This window comes from Anomalospiza imberbis, chromosome 1 (assembly GCF_031753505.1).
Source record: "Anomalospiza imberbis isolate Cuckoo-Finch-1a 21T00152 chromosome 1, ASM3175350v1, whole genome shotgun sequence".
In the NCBI taxonomy this organism is placed as follows: Eukaryota; Metazoa; Chordata; class Aves; order Passeriformes; family Viduidae; genus Anomalospiza; species Anomalospiza imberbis.
The window spans coordinates 128,725,972-128,749,461 of NC_089681.1; the positions used below are offsets into that span (position 1 = coordinate 128,725,972).

General features: G+C 41.2%; 1 protein-coding gene across 3 annotated transcripts in view; it reads left to right on the top strand.

Annotated features, from left to right (window-relative positions):
- Positions 1–7,247: 7,247 nt before the first annotated feature.
- The window catches only part of CDK6 (cyclin dependent kinase 6), a 131,575-nt gene continuing 115,332 nt past the window's right edge, over positions 7,248–23,490 (top strand). Inside the window, exons 1-2 of one of the 3 annotated variants that reach the window (XM_068210941.1) lie at positions 7,248–7,634; positions 9,692–10,179. In XM_068210941.1, coding sequence (XP_068067042.1) covers positions 9,947–10,179 — 233 coding nt within the window. In that variant the 5' untranslated portion in view covers positions 7,248–7,634; positions 9,692–9,946. Of the gene's footprint in view, positions 7,635–7,667; positions 7,742–7,951; positions 8,209–9,691; positions 10,180–23,490 lie in introns of those variants that run through there. The other 2 variants (XM_068210962.1, XM_068210952.1) reach the window with 2 other exon arrangements.

Here is a 23,490-nt window from a genome sequence, read left to right on the forward strand (position 1 = left end):
AGAATGACCTAGTCCATCCCAGTTCTTTGGAGCAGAATTAGATCATTCCCAAAAGATGTTTAGCTCGTGTTGTTGCCCAACCCTACACTAGAATACCTGTACTTAACTATATACTTGTCTTTGTTATGCCTAATGTAGGTCTGTGCTGTAAATTAAGCCAATTGTTTCTGATACAGATCAATAGGTCTGTACACACAGATCTGATAGTCAAGTTGGATGAGGGGGCCTTGAACAACCTGGTCTAGTGAGAGTTAAGGTCCGTTCCAACCCCCAAACGTCCTATGATTCTGTGATCCTGTGGCAGACCAGCATAAATCAATCAATGATACAATGTAACTCTCAGTTATTTCTACCAAAGAAAACTCTGCTTCCTGTTCCAGCTGCTGAGGGGCAGCCATTCCTTATCCCCTTCATCACCTGACTGATAGGACACGATGCTGCCTTAGAGCTTTAGACATCAGTGTCTTACCAGCTCCTGGCAGTTTCACACAATTCATTTCTTCTGCAGTCTAATGCTACATAGTTTCAACTTAATTTTCATTACATTTATATTTACTGACTGACACCAGAGATCATATGTGGTCATATTTCTGTTTGATTTTTTGGCTAAATATTAATTAATTTACAGTGGCACCATACTTTGGGTAGGTTCCTTTCTCATACACCAGATTTGTTGTTGTTTTTTGTTTTTTGTTTTTTTTTTTTTTAATAATGTTACTACGTTTTTCATTAAGCAGAAGCAAATAAGTCATTTCTCTCCAAAATAGGACAATACAGATGGCATGCTGGGGTTCTGGGTGAACTGACAATTTCCAGATCAAATGTACCTAATTCCCGAGTGCAACATAAAACAGGCTTATTGGCTAACCACCACATAAATGCCGTGTGGGCTCTGGGGTAAGGTAGGTTCTTTCTGCATGACAGAAGGAAGCCCACACTGAACATGCATAAGAACCTGGTCTATGCATTATCTGCATTCAAAGTCTACTCCCTTTCTGTGAAACGCTGACAGGAGGAAAATATATAAAATCTTGTTTTAGTCACTGTTACCAACAGATAAGACTAAGCTTATTCGTCATCAGATCAGCTGAGTAAAGTCCTGTTTTCTGTGACCAACTTTCCTGATCATATCTACAATCTAAACTAAGTCATATTCTGACTAATTTTTTAAGACGTGAATGACACAAAAGATTTAGGATTATGGCAATCCTATGACAAATCAAATGGGGTGTTCTTTGAAAGCTTCCACAGACAATATCAGTTTTCACAGCAAAAGCTCTGTCTCTACTTCTTTTCTACACTGAATGAAAAACAGAGATTAAGAGTAAGAATTCTGCAAATGGCATGAAGAAGGAAAGAACTCATCTATGCAATGAGTTTATAGACACAGATGTAAATACACTTACCTGAGCAGATGTAAAAGTCACTAAAACAAATAGAGCCTAAAGGAGAAGGGGAGAACTTCACCCATGCCAAAGATTGCTATAAAGAAGTGTAGAATATAACACCAATGAGCAATGACTGCAAAACAGGGGGAACACTTGGAAGTAAATCAAACACAGGTCCATTCTCCACCATGTTCCTCAATTGTTGGCTATTGCCAGCTTCAGGGTGGCTGATATTTCTGCCCCAGTGAGCCCCCTTTCAAAAAAATCTAAATCTTGAAGCCAAGACAGATACACTTTCAGCTCTGGGCTGAAAGAAAGATTGCCAGCAAGAGACCACAGATGGGAGATGGCATCAGCTCCTTGAGAGTTCCACCTTGTGCTTCATGCCACAGGGTCCCAGGATGAACTGACAGTGCCCATCTCGACAGACTCTGCTGGCTCATTTCCCCACTGTCACTCCTGGTAGGGATTTGGATTACTTAGCAGCTTCCACAGTAGCACAGCCTGGCTGCCAGCCCTATGGCATAAAACATGCCATCAGGACCCCACCGCCTCTGACCCTGTCTGCAGCGTATATACTGTATCTACCCCTGTGCAAGATCACCGGATCAGGGCTGCAGATGAAGAGCCATCTTCTTGCTGTACTCTTTCACTACTGTCCTGCAGTGTGATTTTCATCCAATGTGTTCCCTCCCCTCTCCTTCCATTTCCCTGGCTCTGGCTGCAAGCTGTTTGGTGCAGACTGCCTTTCAGCACGAAGCTGCACAGTGTGGAGCCCAGGACGGGACCCAGCTCTGAGCTAAAGCTTCAGGGAACGAGGCAAATACAGATAGCAAGCTGTTTTCTTCACAGTAGGTATACAGTTTGCCCTTGATCATCCATTGCACAATAATCCCCAAAAGTCAACTTTTTGAAGGCAGTCAATGAAATTCTCTGGCTCTTGCCTTAAGAGCTGGATGGCAAAATACAGCTGCTGGATTCTCTCAGGTGCATTCCTAGGAATATGGAGAGACTATTGGACAAACAGGCTTGTGTTACTTGTAGGTGTGCTCTTGTCATGGCAACTTTCTTGGCCACTTCTGTCACCGGTAATTACTAAAGGATATACAAACAAATATGGGGAAACATGTATGCTTAAACCCTGACATTATATAATGATTCTTTGTACTAACAAACAATAGCCCCCACAGTATAGTTTATTACTGTAAAAACAGAAAGATACAAATTGTAAAATATAAAATTATCCGCTCTAAAGAAAGGTTGTGATTGAAAGAGTAATAAACTAAACAATCATACTGTAATTGGCTTAGATGCCTTAATCAGTGCTAATTATGCCGTGGCTGCTATGGTTTACAGGGATTAGATAGTACTTTCTCTCACTTAAATTAGTTAAAACATTGTGTGAATGTTAACAATTTATTTGTCTGTAAATATGTTAGTAAATATGTTAGAATTTTTATGTGTTCAACTAAGAAGTTACATATGAAAAATATTTTCATATTTGACATTGGAATTAATTCTTAATGTTCAGTTGTAACATCATTCTCATTATGCCTATGCTTCACTAAAAGTAGGTTTAAAATATGTAGTATACATTTACAATCCATTTTCACACATCTATAACAAGGCTAATGATAGGTGAGAATAATTATTTCCCAAGTTTGGTATTAGATGTGATGTCTGAAATAGCTTCACAGTAATAATTTTCTATGCAGTATAATTACTACTTTTTTATTTAGATAACCTCTTTTGGCTTGAACTTCTAAAAAGTCACAATTTATGCTAACATTTTAAAACAAATTCTAAATATTCAAATTCACAATAATTGACTGATGTATCTCTACTACAATAATAGCTGGTCTGTCATCACTTCTGGTGTTTTCTTGAGGATAAATGCCTAGAAAAATTGGTTAAAACCATTTTAGCTGAGAATGAAGATGCAAGTTAATAAACAAAACCCGACAATAACACCCTAATAAAAGCAAACTATTTTCCAAACACTTTATGAAAATCTTTTCTTTGAAAAGGAAGTTTCATGTTGTTCTGCAGAACACTTCTTATAAGATCAAACTGTGAATCCCCAGCAGAACCTCAGCTGTTCCAGAAATACAGATAAAATGCACAAAGCAAAGCAATACTTTGTGTCTCATCCCTTCTGAAAGTCTTGGTCTATTCATCACAATTCTTGCTATTGCCCACCACTACCAGCTTCTTTTAATCAACTGCTTTTATTCTCATTCTGGTAATTGCTTTTTATCCATTTCCACACCACTGGCTTATTCATTCTTTCCAGAAAAACAGTACAGACCTCATTTTATGGAAGTGATTTGTGTACAACACATAATTTCTTTTTAATTTTAATGGAGTTTGATTGAAATTTAATTCAAATTCAAATAATTCATTAAAATTTTCCATTCTAAATTCATTTCAGTATAAGTGGATTCTATCTTCCTTGATTTTTTGAAATTATAGTAATTTAAAAATAAATTGGAATTTAAAATCCTGAAATTGAAAAGTATTAAAAAACACAATTTCACAAAGAAAATTTTGATGTAAAATCAGAAAACAGTGATGCAGAAAAAAAATTCTTCCTCTGTCAATACACATTCCCAAATTTTTGTATTTCTAGAACAAAAAATACTTTAGAATTATATAAGTGTAGAAATAGCTACAAATGGTAGTCAGAATTAATTTCATAACAGTATTTAATAAGCTTCTTAAAACATTAATTTCAAAAAATAGCTGTAAATTTCTAAAAATTAAAATATTGTCAATTTTACAAGAAATAAGGAATTTCTTAATTTCTATATGGAAAAACTCCCATTGTTGATCAAAAATAAATGTAATTTACCTCTTCTAAATCAGAAATGTTACAAGAAACATGTTTTTTCACGAACACAAAAGATTAAACCTTTTTAAAGGTTATTATGGAAATATCTATTATGCACAGTGTACTTTTTCTGATTTATAACTATTCTAAAATGTATATTGTTTGAAACATCTCCTTGATTTTGAACTTTAAAACAAATGTAGTAGAATTTATATTTTCAAAGAACTCTGACAATTCAGGTAATAATTTCAGCCTCTACAACAAGTTGTTTTTAATATCATATATTTTAGGTGGTATTTATATTTAATCATGTTTGGAAATTTCTTCCTGAAATCACTTAACTTGTAAAAATTTAGAAAATTAGTTTAGGTAATTTTAGAGATTTGTATAGCTTCTTTAAACTTTGGGAAACAGAGTAATTTGACCACTTCAGATGGGGAGAAAAAAAATTTGTCATATCATTTTTCTAAAAAGTCCCTCAAAAAACTCTGAGGAGCATATAAAGCCACATTAACTATGTGGCACTTTTCTGTTATAAATTCATTCCATTTGACAGCATGAGCATATAATCTCCCATGGCAATCTCTCCTGACATCACCACACAGAAAGGCAGCTAGAACACTTTTAAAAGACAGAAAAAGTACATATGCTCCCCAAAAATATTGGGAGAATTTGGGATGAAAAGGTGATCTTGCATTGAATACTGTTCAGTAGAAGAATGAAAAACCAGCACATTTGAGCACCAAGGCAAATGTCAGGATACTGCAGAAATCTCTTTTCTACCTTCATCCTGAATGTGAGGCTGCATATTTATCTGGCCAAAGGACCTGGTGCCCCTAATCCCCTCCTCGGGAACAGCACAGTTAACAGAGCCCTACAGGAATTTAAAGATCCAGAGATGATCAGGAGGAGACAGCAACCAAGGCTTCACTTCTCCCTCCCAAAAGTGAAATCTATTGCATGTAAAGTGAGACAATGCCTTTGGAACCTGGGGAGGGTTTTGTACCAAGCTTGTTACAGCTACCTAAATATTAGGGGAAGGGGAACGGGGAAAAGAGAGGAGAGGAGAGGAGAGGAGAGGAGAGGAGAGGAGAGGAGAGGAGAGGAGAGGAGAGGAGAGGAGAGGAGAGGAGAGGAGAGGAGAGGAGAGGAGAGGGAAAGGGAAAGGGAAAGGGAAAGGGAAAGGGAAAGGGAAAGGGAAAGGATGCATATTACAAAACAAAAAAACGAAGGGAGATAGTGTACATATGAACCTTATAATGTGATTTAATTTGTCACATCTTTTAAGAACAAATATTTGATCTGTGTATTTGAATCTGTGACATTTTCACATTTAAATATTATGGAGTTTGCTGTTAACTTCAGCATATTTTTATGAAAAATCATGGACTTCAGAAGTTGATGAGGAATTTGTGATTTAAACTAAAATATATTGTGTGTATAAATTAAGTTATTGAAAAGTATGCACAGTCTTCTGCAAAAACTCACATGCCACTGTCCTTTTCCATGAAGGTGAGTGGTACCAGCTTTATCTTTTCTCTGGAGAAAATCAGGGGTCTCCCTTCTGCCCTCAACCAGTTTCCCCTCGCTGGCCCTCCAGATGCTGCTTCTAAACCTCTTAGAAATAGGAAGGGCATGAGGAATTCCTGGGGTCAGTTTTGAAGTCAGTTTTTATTTAACCTATAAGATTTCATATATGCTGGTTAGGACTGTGACCACAGCTGGAATAATTATATGCATCTTTCTGATATGGATTATTTTCATTTGTACAGTATTATATTTTTTTTTTGGGGGGGGGGGTTTAGTTATTCTATATCAGTGTAGAGTGCCAAGTTCTAGACATACACTTTTTGTAGTTATAAAACCACGTAGTTAAATTACACTTCTCACTGTAAAAGGGGATTTGGGTCCACTTCTTCCCAGTTAAACCAGCATATGTGGTGGATCAGGAGCTGGATCATAACCATCCTTGAGGTCCAGAAGAGCATGTGCTAGACGGTAGGGTACCAGCTGGGAGAACTGGGAACTAGGCCATATGCTTTTTCCCCATGGAGACAGAGTTGATTGGTATTTGACTTCTGATTTTTTTTTTTTTTTATTTTTCCCTGCGGTGAATTTCAGTATTTGCACGAATTGGCTCCATACAAAATATTCTCTGCATCAGAAAACAGGGTGCCGGTGCAACCTACTCCTCTGCACACCCTGCTCTCCTTGCCCCCCTGCCCCGTGCATCTCCAGCAGCAATTCTGTCGGGGCAAAGACTTTGCTGTGGCTGGGGGTTCTTCAGCAACGAAGTTTCTTGATGCTTCCCGAAAGCATTCACGGGCGCTTTACTTCCTGCCGGAACTCTGTGCCGACTGTGAATGAAAAGTAGCAAATAATAATAATTTAAAAAAAAAAAAAAAAAGGAAAAAAGGAAAGAAAGGAAAAAGCACAGAAGAATTCGCGTTTTTCTGGAAGGGAAAAAAAGTTAAAAAATAGTTATTTCCCATGATGAGGGCCGGGGGGGGGGGAAAACCGAAACCCCAAAAGGGTTATTTCCCAGCGCCTCGCACGCTGAGCTCTAGGAATGAGTCAGGGCTCTCAGTGCTGCCGCAGCCGGCTGAGCCCGCGCCCGTGCAGCGCCGAGAGCCGCGGGGCCGGGCCGGGGCCGGGGCCGGGCCGGGCCCTGCCGGGACCCCCTGGGGCGCTCGCCCCGGGCCATGCCTGGCCGCGGCGCTCGCGGCGACCCTTGCGGTATGCGGCTGCCTTTGGCAGGGGCACATGAAGGATTTCATTGAGTGTGAAGACAGAGAGCAGAGACAGAAAGCAGAAGGAGGCGGCTGCAGCCTTTGTAGTCGGGGAGGAATGCGGAAATGTTGAAGCACTATGTCAAACTTTTTTGAAACGGGGTCAAGTCACATTCAGCCAGCGTGGGAAAGCAAGGGAAAAAAAAAGTTGAGGAGAGGGAAGAAAAAAAAAAAAAAAAAAAAAAAAAAAAAAGGCAGCAAGCTGCTGCTGCTCCCAGGCAGAACAGAGGCCGGGGGAGCGAGCGAGGAGCGGCAGGGAGCGGCGGAGCGGCGGCGGCGCCGAGGGCCGGTGCCCGAGCCCCGCACCGCAGGCTGCGGCCGGCGGGGCTGCGATCGTGGCGCTGCAGCTCCCCGGGGGCCGCCGGCCGCGATTTTTACTTCGCGTTTTCCTTTTCCCCGGGCAGGGTGGGGGCGGGAGGAGCGGGCTGGGGGACGAGTGCGAGCTCCTTCTGCGCCAAGGTGCAGCCCGGCGGCGGCGGCGGCAGGAGGATGCGAGCCGAGGGCGGCCGAGCCGCGGATCAGCTACCTGTGTGGCCCGGGCGGCCGCTGCCGGGACCTGCCGGAGACATCGCCATGTGAAGGGGCAGACCCCAGGCCGGCTCTCCACCCCGCCTCGCTCAATGGGAGGTTTGTGTTAGAGAGGACTCACCCTCTCCCTCCCCCCCCTCCACCCCCCGGGGCTGAGGATTATTTGGGGAACTGGTGGCGGTGCAGGCGGCCGTGGCGCACACCAGGTAACGCGGGGCGCCCATGTGCTCCGCGCACCCGGCCCCGCGGCGTGGCCCACACGCCGTCCCCTCCCCTCCCCGCCCGGGAGCCCACACCGCTCGCCCCCCCTCCCCGCGGGCGGCACCGCGGACGCGTCCCTTCGGCGGCCGGGCCGGGGCAGCGCGCCCCGCGGTGCCGCCGCAACCGCCTCGGGGTCGGTGCGGGGGCGCGGAGGGGCCCGCGGGGGAAGGGGTGCCCTCAGGGGGAGCCGCCGGGGGGGTCCCATCTGCGTCCTGCCGAGCAGCGGAGCCGGGCCCCCCTCCCCGCCCCGTCCGCTGAGAGGAAGAGCGGGGACGCGGCTCCCCGCGTGTCCCCCGCCGCCACCCCCGCCGCCTGCGGGGCGCCCGCGGAGGGGAGCTCGGCGGCGCGGCGGGTGCAGCGGCGGCCGGGGGCGGCCCCGGTGCCCCGCCGTGCCCGGGGAGGGCGAGCACGGGTAAGTTTCCACGCGGCCGCGCCGGGGCAGAGGCCCGCCGGCCCCGCCGGCCCCGCCGCCACGCACGCGCGGCGCCGCTGCCCGCCGCTCGGGGGCGCCCTGCCCGCGGCGCGGGGCGGGAGGGGGCGCGGGCGGCCGCGGCGGGGGCTCGGGGCGGGCAGGGGTCCCCCCGCGCCGCGGGCTCGGGCAGGGGTCCCCCCGCATACCGGGCTCGGGCAGGGGTACCCCCGCATACCGGGCTCCGGGTGGCTTCCCACGGCGGCCCGCGCTCGGTGTCCCCCAGCGATGCTGCAGGCGGGGGACGCGGGGCTGCCTGGTGGCTGGGGCGATGCGGTGCGGTTCCCAGCTGTGCTGGAAACTGAAGCCGGCGAGGCGGGGAACCGCCTCCGGCTGCAGCCGAGGAGGAGGTTGAGCAGTGGGCACAGGTTTCCTTCAGATTGCGCTTTTCATCTCCAGCTAAGGTGTAAGATCAGCGTAAGTTTGCAGAATAGCCCTCGCGCTTTGTGCTTGAATTCCACTTAAGGGATCCCCGACTCACCTATCTAGGAGTCATTCATCCTAGCGCGGTAAAAATGTGGTGTAGGAGAGGGCTACAATCCTGGAGGTCACTGTATCGCTGTGTTAATAAGGGTCAGGGGGAAGGGAGGAATTGATGTGTAGCTTTGTGAGGGGAGAGGGTTTGCCTAGTCCTGCAGAAAGTGGATGAAAATGGATGCAAAAGTGCTTCTGCTCTCCAGCCTCATGCACTCTGCAGCAGAGCATGCTGTTCCTGAAGACATCTTTGACCATGCTGCTTTGCTGCCAGTGACACATGTCGCAGTATCCACAGCCAGCACTCTTGCTAGTAAATTTGCTAAAGTGCGTATTCCTGAATCTACTTCGGCACACAATGCTTCATAATGTATTATTGTCATCTAAATATGCATGTATTTCGCCTCTCCGCAGGCACTTTGTTTTTTGTGATGTGTTCATGATCTGTTCATGAAGGGCTTAGCACAGGAGGGAGCAGACCAAGGCAGAAACCTCCAAATGCTATTATTTACTAGCAAGTGACAGTAATATAGCAAAATACATATACAGGACTCCACCATGTTAAATGAAGAAAACTCTGAGTCCTGAAATCCTCTCATAAGTTCTTGGACATATACTTCCTCTCACACATGCCTACTTAGCTCTGCCATCCCCATCACCCATGTGTCATGGGGTCATCATCTTTAGCCCATTTTCCGTAAAACCCCTCAGGATGCTGTTGCTCTGTAGCTGAATGCCTACCTAACCTTCTGCACAGACAGTGATAACTTTGTAGTGTATCAGCCAGTCCGGGACATTGATACATATATCACCCTCATGGTTCACATCTTCCTTTCCACCATGATTGTGCTTTGCATGTCTGTATTAGCTTAATTTTAGCAAGTTTTGAACAATGCAAATTCATGAAGTAAACTAAACTAAACTCACTTTTCTTGCTTGGTTTGTCCTCCAGATTTGTTTGGCTTTACACAGGCAATGCTCCCAAAGACTGTATGATAATTCCTGGTGGCCAAAAGAGGAGGCACATTGTGGCCGGTAGAGAAAAGGAACAAGAGCAGGAGGGCAAGAGCTTCCTACTGCCTCTCTGGCAGAGGTACCAAGTGCACGGCCTTGTCTGCATCCCAGCAAAGTACTGGTTTTTGGGAAGTAAGTGAGACTGAGAGCCACCTCAAGGCACTTGGAGAGGAGGAAGAGGACTGGTGCCAGCATGGATAAGGACAGCACAAACCTGGCTGACCAGCAGTATGAATGTGTGGCTGAGATTGGGGAAGGAGCCTACGGGAAGGTGTTCAAAGCGCGAGACTTGAAGAACGGAGGTCGCTTTGTTGCGCTGAAGCGGGTACGGGTGCAGACCAGCGAGGAGGGGATGCCGCTGTCCACTATCCGAGAGGTGGCAGTTTTGAGGCACCTGGAGACATTCGAACACCCCAACGTGGTCAGGTGAGGAAGTGGGACCACTGTCCTGATCAGTGAGGTCCTGGTTTTAGTACATGAATTGGGTGAGCATAAATGGAATGGACACTAGTTTGGGTTTGTGGCTGAAGTGAGCACTAAACTGTGTGCATGGAGTGTGGTTTGAGGTTTCAACAGGCCATGGTGCTGCCTGCCAGACCTCACCTCATCCCTGTGCATTGCCTCCCACACACACAAACACCCATCTCTAGAGGCATAGGTGTGTGATTTAAGTGTTGGAATGGATGGGCAAGGAGCCATATATATACTATTTCCTCAGGCGTGAGAGAAAATTAAAAAAACCCCAACCTCTCCCTGGTTTTGTCTGACCTATTAGTACTGCCAGCTGCAGCTGATTTTTACCAGCTCTGTTTGTTATAGAAATGGCAAGAATGAAAGCAGTAGTGGAATGTGCATTCTGCCTTTTTAGATGCTTTTATAGAGAGCTATAGATTCTGGTGTTAAAGAGAAGCAACAGCTTAAGACTTCAAGCTTTTCAAGCAGCCTTAGGGTTGAGTACTGTTTGGTAGTAATTTTCACCATGAGCTGCTGATTCTGCTACCTACAGGGCAAAAGTACAGGTGTCAGACCTTGCTTGCAAAATGGTGGCAGTGGCCCTAGGATAGCCTTTCTGTTGTGTCAGTAGCATAAATCCTGGATAAACGACCTGCAATGACAAAGCTAGCCCTACTGTAACCTCTTACATTTTTCTGTAGCTAGAAACCTTCAGCAGTCTGTGAGCATCTTTTATTAAAATGATGAACTTCAAGAAGTAAGTTTCACTTTGCAGATACCCACATTAAAACTGGTCAGCATCTTGCTGGTGGTGCTATATTAGCAAGAGTATTTCCATTCTTTGTGTTACTTACATGCATATTACACAGCAAAAGGAAAACATTTTTGTACTTTACTAACACCAAGACTCTTTCAGTCTTTAGAGAAATAGATACTCTCAACTCACAGGTGAATTTCAAAATGCATTGCACGTGTAATAATCCTTTTTTTGTAGGGTCTGAGATCAGGGGGTGTTTATTAGGTGCAAGAGGAAAGATGAGACAGAGAATAATATTTAAATTACAAAAGTCAGTTGCTAGAGATGAATTCACTTTTGTTCATTTCAAGGCAGTGTAATGTGACAGTCTCCTTTATGTCAAAACTGAATAGGCAAAGTGTATGTATTCTGAAATGTTGATCATGGAGTGCATGTCATCGGTCTCACTTTAGCGAGCAGTGGGACACATACAGGCTGCAGCTCACACTTCCATTGCTCATCAGGCAAATCCACAATTGAGTTAATAAGCATTATCTTGGCTGGCCCCTAGTAATGCCAGAGGCGTAGTCAGTATACTTCAAAAGTGGGCATCCTGTGTTTGATCACTGAATCAAGTGACTTGGTTTAGAGGAGCACACACAAAGTTTGTCCTTGGCAGTAGAGGAATAACTGGGAGTTGTCAGAATCTTTGAAATGCAGCCAGTTAATTTATGGGAGAAAATGAGGATGTAGTTGTCCAAGTTTAGGCATTTATATATTTGAAAGCTAAATCTTGTTTGGGAATAATTGAACATAACACTTAAGAATTTTTCTACCATTGATATCTTTCCATGTGATATAAATGATCTTTTTAAGATCTTTCTAATCTTGAATGCAGCTAAATGACTGGAATAGAGTTCTTGGTTTTCCAAAGAGCTATTTGATGAACTGACTACGCAACTGCAGGCTTCTTTTGCTTGATCTAAGTGCAATTGAATCTCAACAGGGCATTGCATAAATACACTGAACTTTCAAATATTTTTACAAGCTTGAATGAAAACTAATTCTCTGCAAAGCAGTAATTATTTCAACCAGCAATATGAGAATGTAATTTCAATATAAAAATCTGTGAAAGTGTGTTCCAGGTCCTCATAGTGGTGTTGTGAAGCCTGTACCTTTTGCCATAAGCAGTATTTCAGACACAAGGGGCTGGTTGGTAAAGTATCAGGGTGCCTGGGACATTGGTTGCACACCTTTTTCCATAAAAAGGCAGAAGATGAGCAATTTCAAACATTATCTCTTCCAAAATGTGAGGAATGCTATTCAAAGTCTCATGTCCTTTTCCATATTTTTAACCTGTACGGCAGATGAGAAGCCCTCTGGAGAGACCAGAATCATATCCTTCAAATGTAAAAAATTATTTGAAAACATTTAAATGGCCCAGTTCTCTTACAAAATATGATAGAAGAGTTTGAAAATTTATTGAAATTAAATATCTATTTTTGTATTATGTAAATGCACTCAGAAAGGAAATACTATAAAAGAAGTTCTGCAATTTTAAGCAGCTGATCTAACTGTACTTACTTATTGAATATATTGTGCTCAAAATATTTTAATAGTTTGGGCATGCATTCTGGAAGCTGATATCATGGCCAGGCTAATAAATAAAAACAATTCCAAATTCATTGTCTGCATACTGGATTAAAATGTACATCGTTTTCACAGTGCTGTGATAACAGCACAAATATTTAAACCAAATATTTTTAGTTTTTTTCTGACTATTACAAGCAACTAGCCTGAGAGAACTATGCTGGAACTGCAAATACTGTGTTGTATCTGTTCCCTCTGAGTAGTGGCATGTGTGATCCATGAGTTGCTCAATGCAAACCAGCAGCCATTCAGTGAGTCAAGATTTAGACAGACTTTGTACACATGAGCTGCACAGGCCCTGTGCTCCACTGTGGTACTCTGGCATCAGCTGACAGCAGAGATCACAGGCCACATGAACTTAGGCTGAGTGTCATTTTAAACTCAAATGGTAGCCCTGGGCTTCTCCAGAGAGTGCGGTAAGGATCTCAGCAGCCCAGGGCTTCTCTGTTGCCATGAAGTGGTGCTAAATGTGAAGAACAGTTTGGTAAGGAAAGACCCAGTAGGCATAGGTAGAGCTCCATGGCTTTGCTGGTCATAGAACCAGGATTCAGGACTAGCAGTGCTACTCCAGCCCAGGTTTCTCTTAACAATTACATAATCACTTCCTCTGAGAAATAGTTAGAGCCAAAACTGGTTTCCAGTGCTTGGCACTAGGGTTGGAAGAGAATTTTCTCCATAACGGAGAGATATCGGAAATAGCACAGAATAATTGTAAACAAAATATTTATCATATTTTTCTGTGCCACTGCGTGCTAATTATGAGAGCTTTGTTTTGTGTTCCTTTGTTTGAAGTCTGTAATTTCCATATTTGTACAATGAAGAGATGCATTTTTTGCAGCACAGTTGCTTTTGCAAAGATTGATAATGAAATTAGATAAGACTTCACTGCAGAATAAAGCAACAGAGGGTGCAAGAAAAGCATCAAAGGGAAATATAATCTTCATCATAATAGTGATGGTAATGAAAATCTCTGTACTGTAATGGAAATAAGGATGACCGATCTAAAATTTTTTAAGACTAAAGAATAGTGTATAGAAGGGCATGGGGAAAAGTCAGTTAAAATAACTGCTATGTGCTTAAAATCCTTTCCTGTTCACATTTACCCTTTTTACAGAGCTCCTCTCTGCCAGGACACCTTACTCTATTCTATTTATTTTCACAAAACAAAGTTAAAAATAGAATCTCCAAGAGTAAAGTTTACTGTAAATCATTCTGAAAATAGCTATTTTAGGCTTGAAAAAATCCCTTGTAGCTGGTAGGGTGATCAAGGTGCTCCTCTAGCTCACCTTTCAGATTTAATGCTTTAATAAAACTTTAATATATACAGTAGGTAAATCTGACAAAAGTTGGTCCAGCAGTTATATAGCTTAGTGCTGTTTTAGTTGGGAAAAATGAAATACATGTAGATAAAGAACCAACTTTGCCAGGAATAAATGACATATTAGATTCAGGAAATTCCTGTGTGTAAAACCCTGCTGCAAGATATCTGTAAAAATTCTTCTTGTGATTATAATGCTAAATTCAGCTGTATCTTGCATTCATTTTATCTCTCTCCTGCTGGTAATTAGATGAATAATTTCCCCCATATCTTAATCATCATGAAACTGTGAATTTGCACTCTGGGAAGGTGATATGCAAGATGGACCACTGTAGTTCTTGGCATGCTTGTTTTCTATCATATTTATATTTAATAGTTTTAATAGCATTATACCTTAAGCAAATTGAACAAAAATGCAAAGCTGTATATTTTGCTTCCTATCTCATAACTTTTCTTGTATAAATACAACTTCTTCAGTATTTTCATGGTTTAATAACTATCCAATTTTTAAATAGCTGAAATTATATTGAATATGACCTATTAAAATAGAATCTAGTCTGGGCTGTTATTTCAAAGGTAAGTATCAGAGATCTTGCCATTCAAAGTGATCATAATAAAAGATCTTGATTCTCTCTTTTCCTGTTACTTTGCAGAGTATGTGCCCCACCTACTTGACTTAGGTTCAGCAGAATGATCCACCTAGCTGGAAGTCTGAATCTATTCCTCATTGCTTTTTGTATACAAATCAGTGGGGGGAAACACAGTAATTATGACTACTTGCACAATTATGCCGTGTTCAAGTTTTTATGTTATTTTATATCCATTGAGGTATAAATGGCGCTGTAAACTACTCTCTGTAGTATAGCAGTCATGTCATGCTGCTTTTTCCCTGCTTTTTCAGTCCAGTGGTCCATGCTGTTGGTTCTTGGTTTGCACTTGAGTGCTTGGTGGAGCCCCTCAGCTGATTGCCTTGGCAAGGCCACCTGAGTGTTGGGGAGAGAGGCTGGCGCACACGTCACTCCCCATCCCTGCGTATGCTGACATAAAGACCAGCACTTGCTTGACCTTACTCAGAGGTCCCAGAAGTGTATAAATGGCTTGGGGCTTAAAATTTCCTTTTACTTGGAAGGTAATTTTATGTGTCTTCAAGTTCCCTGTCTGACCAGGTAGAGCATTCAGAGCATAGCAGTAGCAGATCATTAATACCTAGTTAACCTTTTGCAAGACAATTTGAACATGTATTTGTTTTGCTTTTTTTCTGTTTTTTAAACTGAAATTATGGGCAAACATACAGAGGGAAAAAATTTCAAAGGCAGTAGCTAATTTTATTTATCTTTCCAATTTTTGGTGATGCTGATGTTGGCTTCTGGTTTTATTACTGTACTGTTAATAAGTTGAAAGGATTATCTTCTCAAAATCATTGAGATGTTCCATCCTGTCAAGTGAAACATTTCTATTTTAGGGGGTGTTTGTCTCTAGTGAATTCTGCTTCCTTCCTTCTTTTTTCTGCCAAGCTAATGTTAAACTTCTAGTCTGTGAGGTCATTCTTGCACATCAGCAGTATGCGGGTATTGTGTGATACAATTTATTTTTATGTAGCATCACTCAATATGACATCTGGCAAGCCCCTAGAGACAAAGAAATGGTGATCTTTGCATTGGTAGTTAGAAAGATTGTCTTGCACACAGGAAGAGTAAAATAAGATGCAGGGATGGAGTGGAGCAGAAGAAACTGAACTTGAAACTTGCCAAGTATTTGTGTGGCAGATGAATCTCAGCTGAGGTAGAAATGGTGGATGAGTAATGGGAAGGAAAAACTGAATGAGCTTCAGAGTCAGTTTTAGTTTCACACAAACAGGATCATCTTCAAGGCAGATGTGACGACGGGAAAGGCCTTGGCAAGGGAAAGGCATTTCCAGGCTGGAGAGCAGTTTTGGTCAGAAGGCAAGTGAGATCGTCCCTGTACTGACTGGCCACTGCGAGGGACACTGCAGAGGTCTTGGGTCCAAAGGGACTGGAAATACTGGGCTTCTCTGATGGCTGGAGGGAAAAGGGAAATTTTGGGGTTGCCACTGAACAGGGCACATAGGACTTGGAGAAATTTGTTATCAGAGGACATTGGGCAGAGAGTGGACATGAATGCTGGCCTGTCATCATCTGCTTGCAGCCTTATGAATGAAAATGTACAGGGAAGACAAGGATATTCTTGCCAATCATATGAACGGTTTGTTAGTTATGCATGCAATGATTTAGTTTTAATACATGATCTGGCAGAAAGAGGACAAGATAAGAGCATGTCAGGAAGGAAGGGTTGAGTATGGAATGAACTTCTGAGCCTTAAGAAATTCAGTTCCTGAATGAGTACAAGACCATTTAAAAGAAGTATTTTATCTCATTCTAAATCTAGGTTTTTTACAAAAAAGCATGCTTCCAGTCTTTGTATAAGTAAATGTTAGTCATTTTAGATTATGTCCAATGCTCCCTTCCTTCTTTAAATCTGTGGATGGCTATGTCTGTGTTGTTCTTGAAGAGATTTAGCTTTGCTGGGTCCTGCATGGAAGGGAAAACCAATTTCTTCCACCACAACCATTGCTGATGGCAGGCTCTGACTTCCAGGGAATGGAGAGGGTCCATGATTCAAAACTGAGCCTTGAAAAGGTTTAGATGCCAGGAGAGAGAGTAGTCCACACTTACAGACAAGGGCCGGAGTAGATTCATTGGGACTTTCCAGTTTGCTTTATGGTACTCACTTCTGGCTGAAGTGTGAAACAGAGCAGAGAGAAGAAAAGTTGCTTGCTGTCCCAGGGTTTAAAAGAGCAGGCTGGACCTGGAGTCTGTGACTTAGCAAAGCACCGACTAAGTAACTCAGGTGGGCTTGGTGGGATTTAAGCTATTGTTTGAAGCTTAGCACAGGTCTAAGTGCATTATCAAATAGAAATAGCTATGATACTCAGAATGTACTGAATTTTAAAACATCTTTCTGGGTAGAGTTCAGGGACAATATACATCAGAATACGAATCACAGATACTGATTCTTATTAATGTATTAGATTAAAGTCTTATTTCTAGAGAATATTTCTATTAGAAGTTAAAATGAATAATGCAGAATAAGTAATATAACTATCCTGACAGAGTAGTAGCATGAATTTGACATAAGAGTGATTATTTGTCATTGTAATAATTCTTAGGTGATGTAATTTAGTTCTGAAGTTTTAAAATTATTCTATAAAGTTTTGTAACAGTAAATAAAGTAGAAGTTGCAGTTCATTCCAAACTTCTGTATATAGAGGATTTAGTTTGTTTGGTATGAAATCTAGTTATTTTCCAGTGTTGCTGAACAAGTTGATTCTTAATGATCTAATAAATTATCAGAAGGTAAGTGTGCCCATATACATATATAAATAAGCTGTGGTTTTTCTTTTAAAATAGAGAAGATTTCTCCACTTATACCTGTTGTTCATATCTTCTTATATTCTGAAAAAATACTTCTAATTATGCAGGCATGATTATTTAACAGGTATACCTTTAAAGAATTTGAAATTAATAAATAAACTTCTTCAGAATTTTCCAAGTAGTGTTTTTTCCCATCATGTCCTTTGACATTTGCCATTTGGGAAACTGCTGTGTGGGAAGCTTTTGATGACATGATCATCAAAGAATGGAAATGTGACTGTTGATTTCAGAACTCTTTTCAAAGTACCTCATTGCATCCAAATTATTGTATTGATTTTTATATTTATTTATTTAGCCTTTGCCTTTGAAAATTTGTCCCATCATTAAAAAAAAGGAAATAGTCTGCTAAATAATCCCTTTAAAATCAGACTTTAAGTTTCTAACACTGTTGTGTTTTCTTTAGGCAGAATAAAAATGTTTTATATGAGTAGTAAGAAGCTCTTTCATGTGATGCTTTAGATGTCTTTTTAGGGTTTCAGAAGAAGATGGGTTTCTATTTTCTGAAGTATCTCACATAATTTTTAGGATGAAGTGAATGTTCCTCACACCTAAATACAAGGTATACCAATTTGCTGGTATTGATAGAGTTGCCCTTGGGTGGGTTTCCCATTACATACCTAGCAAACAATCTATGAGCTTAGCAGAAAGTTCTGTACTGTTTTAAAAGGGTTCATAGCAACACTGACTGCTTATTACTCTGAATTATCATTAACAGGTGACTGATCTGCTCTTAATAAAAGAAAATAAAAAACTAACTCAGACATGAATTCATCTTTACAGGAATTTCCCGTATTTAATGATTGAAAACTCAGTTCTAGTGTGGATGAATCATACTGAGTTTAAACGAAACCTATTGAGTTTAGACTTTTGAAACATTAGTCAGTGCAGAATATTACCTATTTTGATAGAAACAGAGAAGTGAAGTGAGAAATAGAATGGAAAAGCCTGTGTGATTTTTTTTCTCTCTTTTATGTGAAACTTTGGCTAGTCTTTTAATATCTATTTGAAGTGTGGTCAGTGTGATAAATTGCTGTTTAACAATACCAGAGAACTCCCTTTTCCCTGAAATCAATTAATTATAAACTGAAAATTTCAGTACTTTGTTCACTGTTTCTTAAGTTAGCATATTTCTGGGAGCTTTCTGTGATCGTAATTCCTAGCTGCACTAGTGCTTTTGTTTCTCTTCATCTGTGGAGCCAGGCCTCTACTGTAAGGATAGAATTCTATCACTTTTTTTTTCCACATTTGATGTGGTATTTTGCATACAGCTGCAGAGTAGACAGTTACCTTTGAAAAGAACATTTGGCTGGTTTAATTTGATTAGAGCAAACCACCTCAATCATTACTGAACTAAGACCGTTTTCACTTTAACTTGGCTGTAGGAGTTGGGAATGTACTGACTGTGCTTAGATGTTTGGGGGAGGACTCGTTTGGGTACACAGCTACTGCTGAAGTGAAACAACCTTAGAGGACCTTGCGTACTCTGCTCTTTCCCAATAAAAAGGGAGGGCTGTGAAGCCATTGAATGTCACATTTAACTTTCCCTCATTGTGACAAGGAACTGAATTCCTTTTCTACAAAAAAATGTTGGAAATATTTAATGCACAGAAATAGAGAATCATACATTTTTTAAAAACACCATGATACTGAAAACATACATAAGATATAAAAGTCTTACATTTACAACATATTTAAAACATGCCTAGCAACAGTATTTTGAATAGAGTTGTAATGAAATCCAACATATAAATAGAAATATGGTGGAATTCTCATAGATACAGTATATCCAAGTTAAAATTGAATCCCTTTTAGTAAGTCTTAGTAAGATTCCCACTTTTTTTCGTGGAGTTTTGATTTTCTACACCTTCCCTCATATAAATCTATTGGGGGTGGTTTTTTATGTTGCATATTAAAGATCAAATTAGATACTTAAGATTCACAATACTATGTATTCTGTATGATATTTGCTTTTCAATTTCTCTCACTGATGATCACATAATTTACCTAGAAAAACTCTCCTGGCTGTCTAGAATATAAATATGTCGCATAATAAATGTCAGATCTTCAATAAATTGTAGTCAGCTGGTGTTCTCTAGAAAATACAATTCTGATCTTTATGTGCCATGACTTTGTGATAGTGTATTATCATACAGTATTTTAACTAGAGAATTACTAGCTGAAGGAAGAGTTTCTGCTTTTTCTTACATTATGTTCCGAAAAGCAATATGCATAGTTAGCTGTTCATCTGTGTCATCAGCCTCACACTTGCTGCTAATGGCAGAATTGCATACACATCTTCTAGCTAATCCAAGAATCAAGTTGCAAATTTAGAGCTTGAGTTTCCACTGGGCAATTGAAAGAGCTACACTGATTCAAACAGCTTTGTTTGTTCAAATCATGAAGTCCTAATGTTAAGATCAACAGAAATGGATTAGCACAGGCAGACTGTGAAAAGGTGTCCCATCAAGCATGCATGTTTGAGACTTCACCATTTAGAGTTTAGATGTTCCAACTATTGAGTTCACCAGACTGGGATATAGCAATTCATTAGGTCTTTCACTGAAGTAGATTTAGCATTTCTGTTGACCCGTTTCACTCCTAATTATGCTCCCTTTTTGCACCACAAATAATCCCTCTCTAATTTAGTATGTATCCTCTGAAATACTCAATGTCTGCTTCTGTGTTGTCACTTAAGCATCTTGTACAATGTTATCTCTCAAACTCCAGGTTGCATCACAGATACAGTGATTTCAGTGCAGTGTACATCTCCTTTCTTCAAGGGCAAATTCTTCTAGTGCAAATGCTTTTAGAGCTACAGTTAGAGACTTTGCTGTACAGTATTGAAGTTTATGTCTAATGTTACTAACACAGCTCTAGAACTTTTATTACTGGTTTCCAGGTTCTTTCAGGACAGTGAAAGTCAATGACCTATATTCCTTCTCTGTGCTAGGAAGTCGATTATAAAGTGAATCTGGTTTTGCCGACTTCACCTATCAGCATACTTTGTATTTGTGAACTTTATGACATAGAGATTAGGCAACATCTGCACTTTAATTAGTATGTTGTTTATCCTTAGATAACCTTCTAGATTGTTAATGGCGATAGGCCTACCCACTGATCTTTGTGGTTTCCTCGCAGACATCTTTAATCAATTTGTTGCCTCACTGTTTATCTCTGCTTTTTATAAAACGCTGAGCAACAAGTTTTGATCAAAGCAGTAATACCCATATCCATACAGGTTGGAATCAATGACTGTAGTCTGAAAATTAGAATGATATGTCTCATTAAACTTAAGGCAGAGCCCAGACAAGTTAATACTTCTGCACCTTCAGTTAGAACTGAACACCTATATCTTCTCACTGCATAGAATCCCATTCATCCTACTGCCTTTATGTTTGTAACATAGTTTAAAAAAAAAGGTGTTACCTGGCATTTCTCAATTCTCTGTTGCTTATTACTCATATTGTATCTATTCTTAAGAACTCCAGAATGTTTTATTACTTTTAAATTTTATTTAGTCAGATTAAAACATTGTTTAGAGATGTCAGTTTTTTTAGAAGCAAATATTTGTACAGAAGTGAAAAAATACAGCAGTGAGACTGGAACTGAGGATCATGGCAGTACAAGAACAAGAACAGTTGGGATTTGCACAGAAGAGACAGGTAATCCATTTGACTAAAAATGAAAGGTATTTGTGGATATGGATAAATGGCACACAGGTGAATGACATTGATGAGGGAGTTTTCTTAGATGACATTTAAAGTATATTGGAATATCCCAAATCAAAAGGCTGTTGTGATGTCTGTAAGAAAATACAGTTCAAAGAGTGCTTGGCTTCCAGTAACCCAAAGTTAAGAGTGAACAAGACTGTTCTGCAGAAGCAAAGCTAAAGTCATGAAAAGCAGATAATCTTCTGCTGTCCTGTACATCAATGAAAGGATATTGAGCCTGTGATTTTAGAAGAAGTGGTAAGTAAACTAAGTTCATGAAAATACTCAAAAAGCACAATTTCACCACTCTTCATAGTAGACAAAGTTTAAAGACAAGTAGACAAGATTTAAAGACAAAGCAGAGATACAATCAATGAAGTAGCTCTTCCTGGAATATAAAAAAGAGAGATCACTCTCTGCATAGCCTGAAGTAACTTTCAAGAGCTGATTTAAGAAATTCTAATAGTCAAGACACACAGTCATAGTGGCCACAATAATTAAGTCTGACATTTTTTGGAAAAGGGATGGTTCCCAAACTTGACATAGTAACAATAGGCTTTAGAATAGAGAGATTAAGAAACAAGAAGTAATAAAAAATTCAGCAGTCAAGAGGAATGATATGAAAAGTCTTAAGATTTGAAATGGTGGGTACTTAAATAGAGAGTTACAGCAGCACAGTTTTTGTCACTTGAGTCATACACCATTCCCTGATATCTATGCTCTCTCCAGTCACTAAAATCCTGGCTGCTGTTTGGATCTATATCCTCCTCCTGGGTGCTAGATACAGCAGGACAGTTTAAGGGTATTGGATTCTTAAACACTCTGGAGGAATGGGCGATGTTCAAGGGAGACAGCAGACTTTCTTCACGCTTTTTATGTCTGTGCTCCAGTGTATCATGATGGATTCACTAAAGGTACATGTAGCCATGCGTAACAAGATAGGGGTGTGAGATAATTGTGATTAGACACTTCATTCATCTGAATATTAAAAGTCTAGTCCATCTCAGTCATACAGGGTCTCCTCACAGTCAGTGCAGAGTGAGCATGTGCTTTAGGAGAATAATTCATCCAACTCACCCCTCACCCTCAGTGCCCACGCTGGAGTACAATGAATTGCTCTCTGGAAATGCTCAATTGACTCTAGAGGGAGCCCAGGTGGACAAGCTTGAGAAGTCAGCCCAACAGGAGTCTCGTGAGGTTTAACAAGACCAAGTATTGGTGTTGCACCTGGGTCAGGGCAACCCCCAGTATCTACACAGGCTGGGGCATGAAGAGATTGAGGGCAGCCCTGTGGAGAAGGACCTGGAGGTGCTGGTAGATGAAAGGCTGGACGTGACCCATGCATGTACACTCACAGCCCAGAAAGTCATAGGTGTCCTGGGCTGCATCCAAAGCAGTGTGGCAGTCGGGGCAAGGGAAGGGATTCTTCTCCTCTGCTCTGCTCTGGTGAGAGAGACCCCACCTGGAGCCCTGCATCCAGCTTCGAGGTCCCCAGCTCAGGAAGGACATGGACCTGTTGGAGCAAGTCCAGAGCAGGGCCACTAAGATGATTAGAAGGATGGAACACCTCTCCTGTGAGAGAAGGCTGAGAGATTTGTGTTTGTTCAGCTAGAAAAAAGAAGGCTTTGGGATGACCTACTTGTGTCCTTCCAGTACCTGAAGGGAGCCTACAAGAATGAGAGGGACTTTTTACAAGGGCTTGTAGTGACAGAACAAGAGGGTATGACTTCAAACTGAAAGAGGGTGAGTTTAGGTTAGATATTAGGAAAGATTTCTTTACTGTGAGGGTAGGTGACTCACTCGGCAGGTTGCCCAGAAAAGTGGTGGGTGCCCCATCCATGGAAGTGTTCAAGGGCAGACTGGATGGAGCTAAGCAGCCTGGTCTAGTGAAGGGTGCATGGTAGAGGGATTGGAAGTAGATGATCTTTAAGGTCCCTTCCATCCCAAACCAGTTTATGATTCTAATGTAGAGTGGCCACCCAACTGTAGCTTGCTCAATCTCAATGAGATTAATGCCAGTCAGTAAAGTTTAAAGGTGAAAAGTGGAAGTGCTAGTAGAGAATTTGTACAGTAAATAACAGATGGCACAAAATCAAATAGGAAATTATTTTGGGTGTAGGTGAACAAAAAGTTAGTATAGAAATCAGAGGGTTCTTGGATTACAAGAATTTAGATGGAAGATGAAATGTGTATTATAGGGGAAATTTTTTTTTAACCAAAGTCTATTGTACGTGGATTGTTGGTAAGACCTTGCACAAGGCACTTGTTTTTATCACTTGGCAAAATTTATACACTTTCTGTAATAGGAGAGTGTTGGTCTCTGTGAAATTTACTGTCTTCAGACAGTCTGCTTCTAGTTTGTGTTTGGCATTAAAGTGCTGATAGTAGCAGGGATGGATGGGCATTGCCTGCTTACCC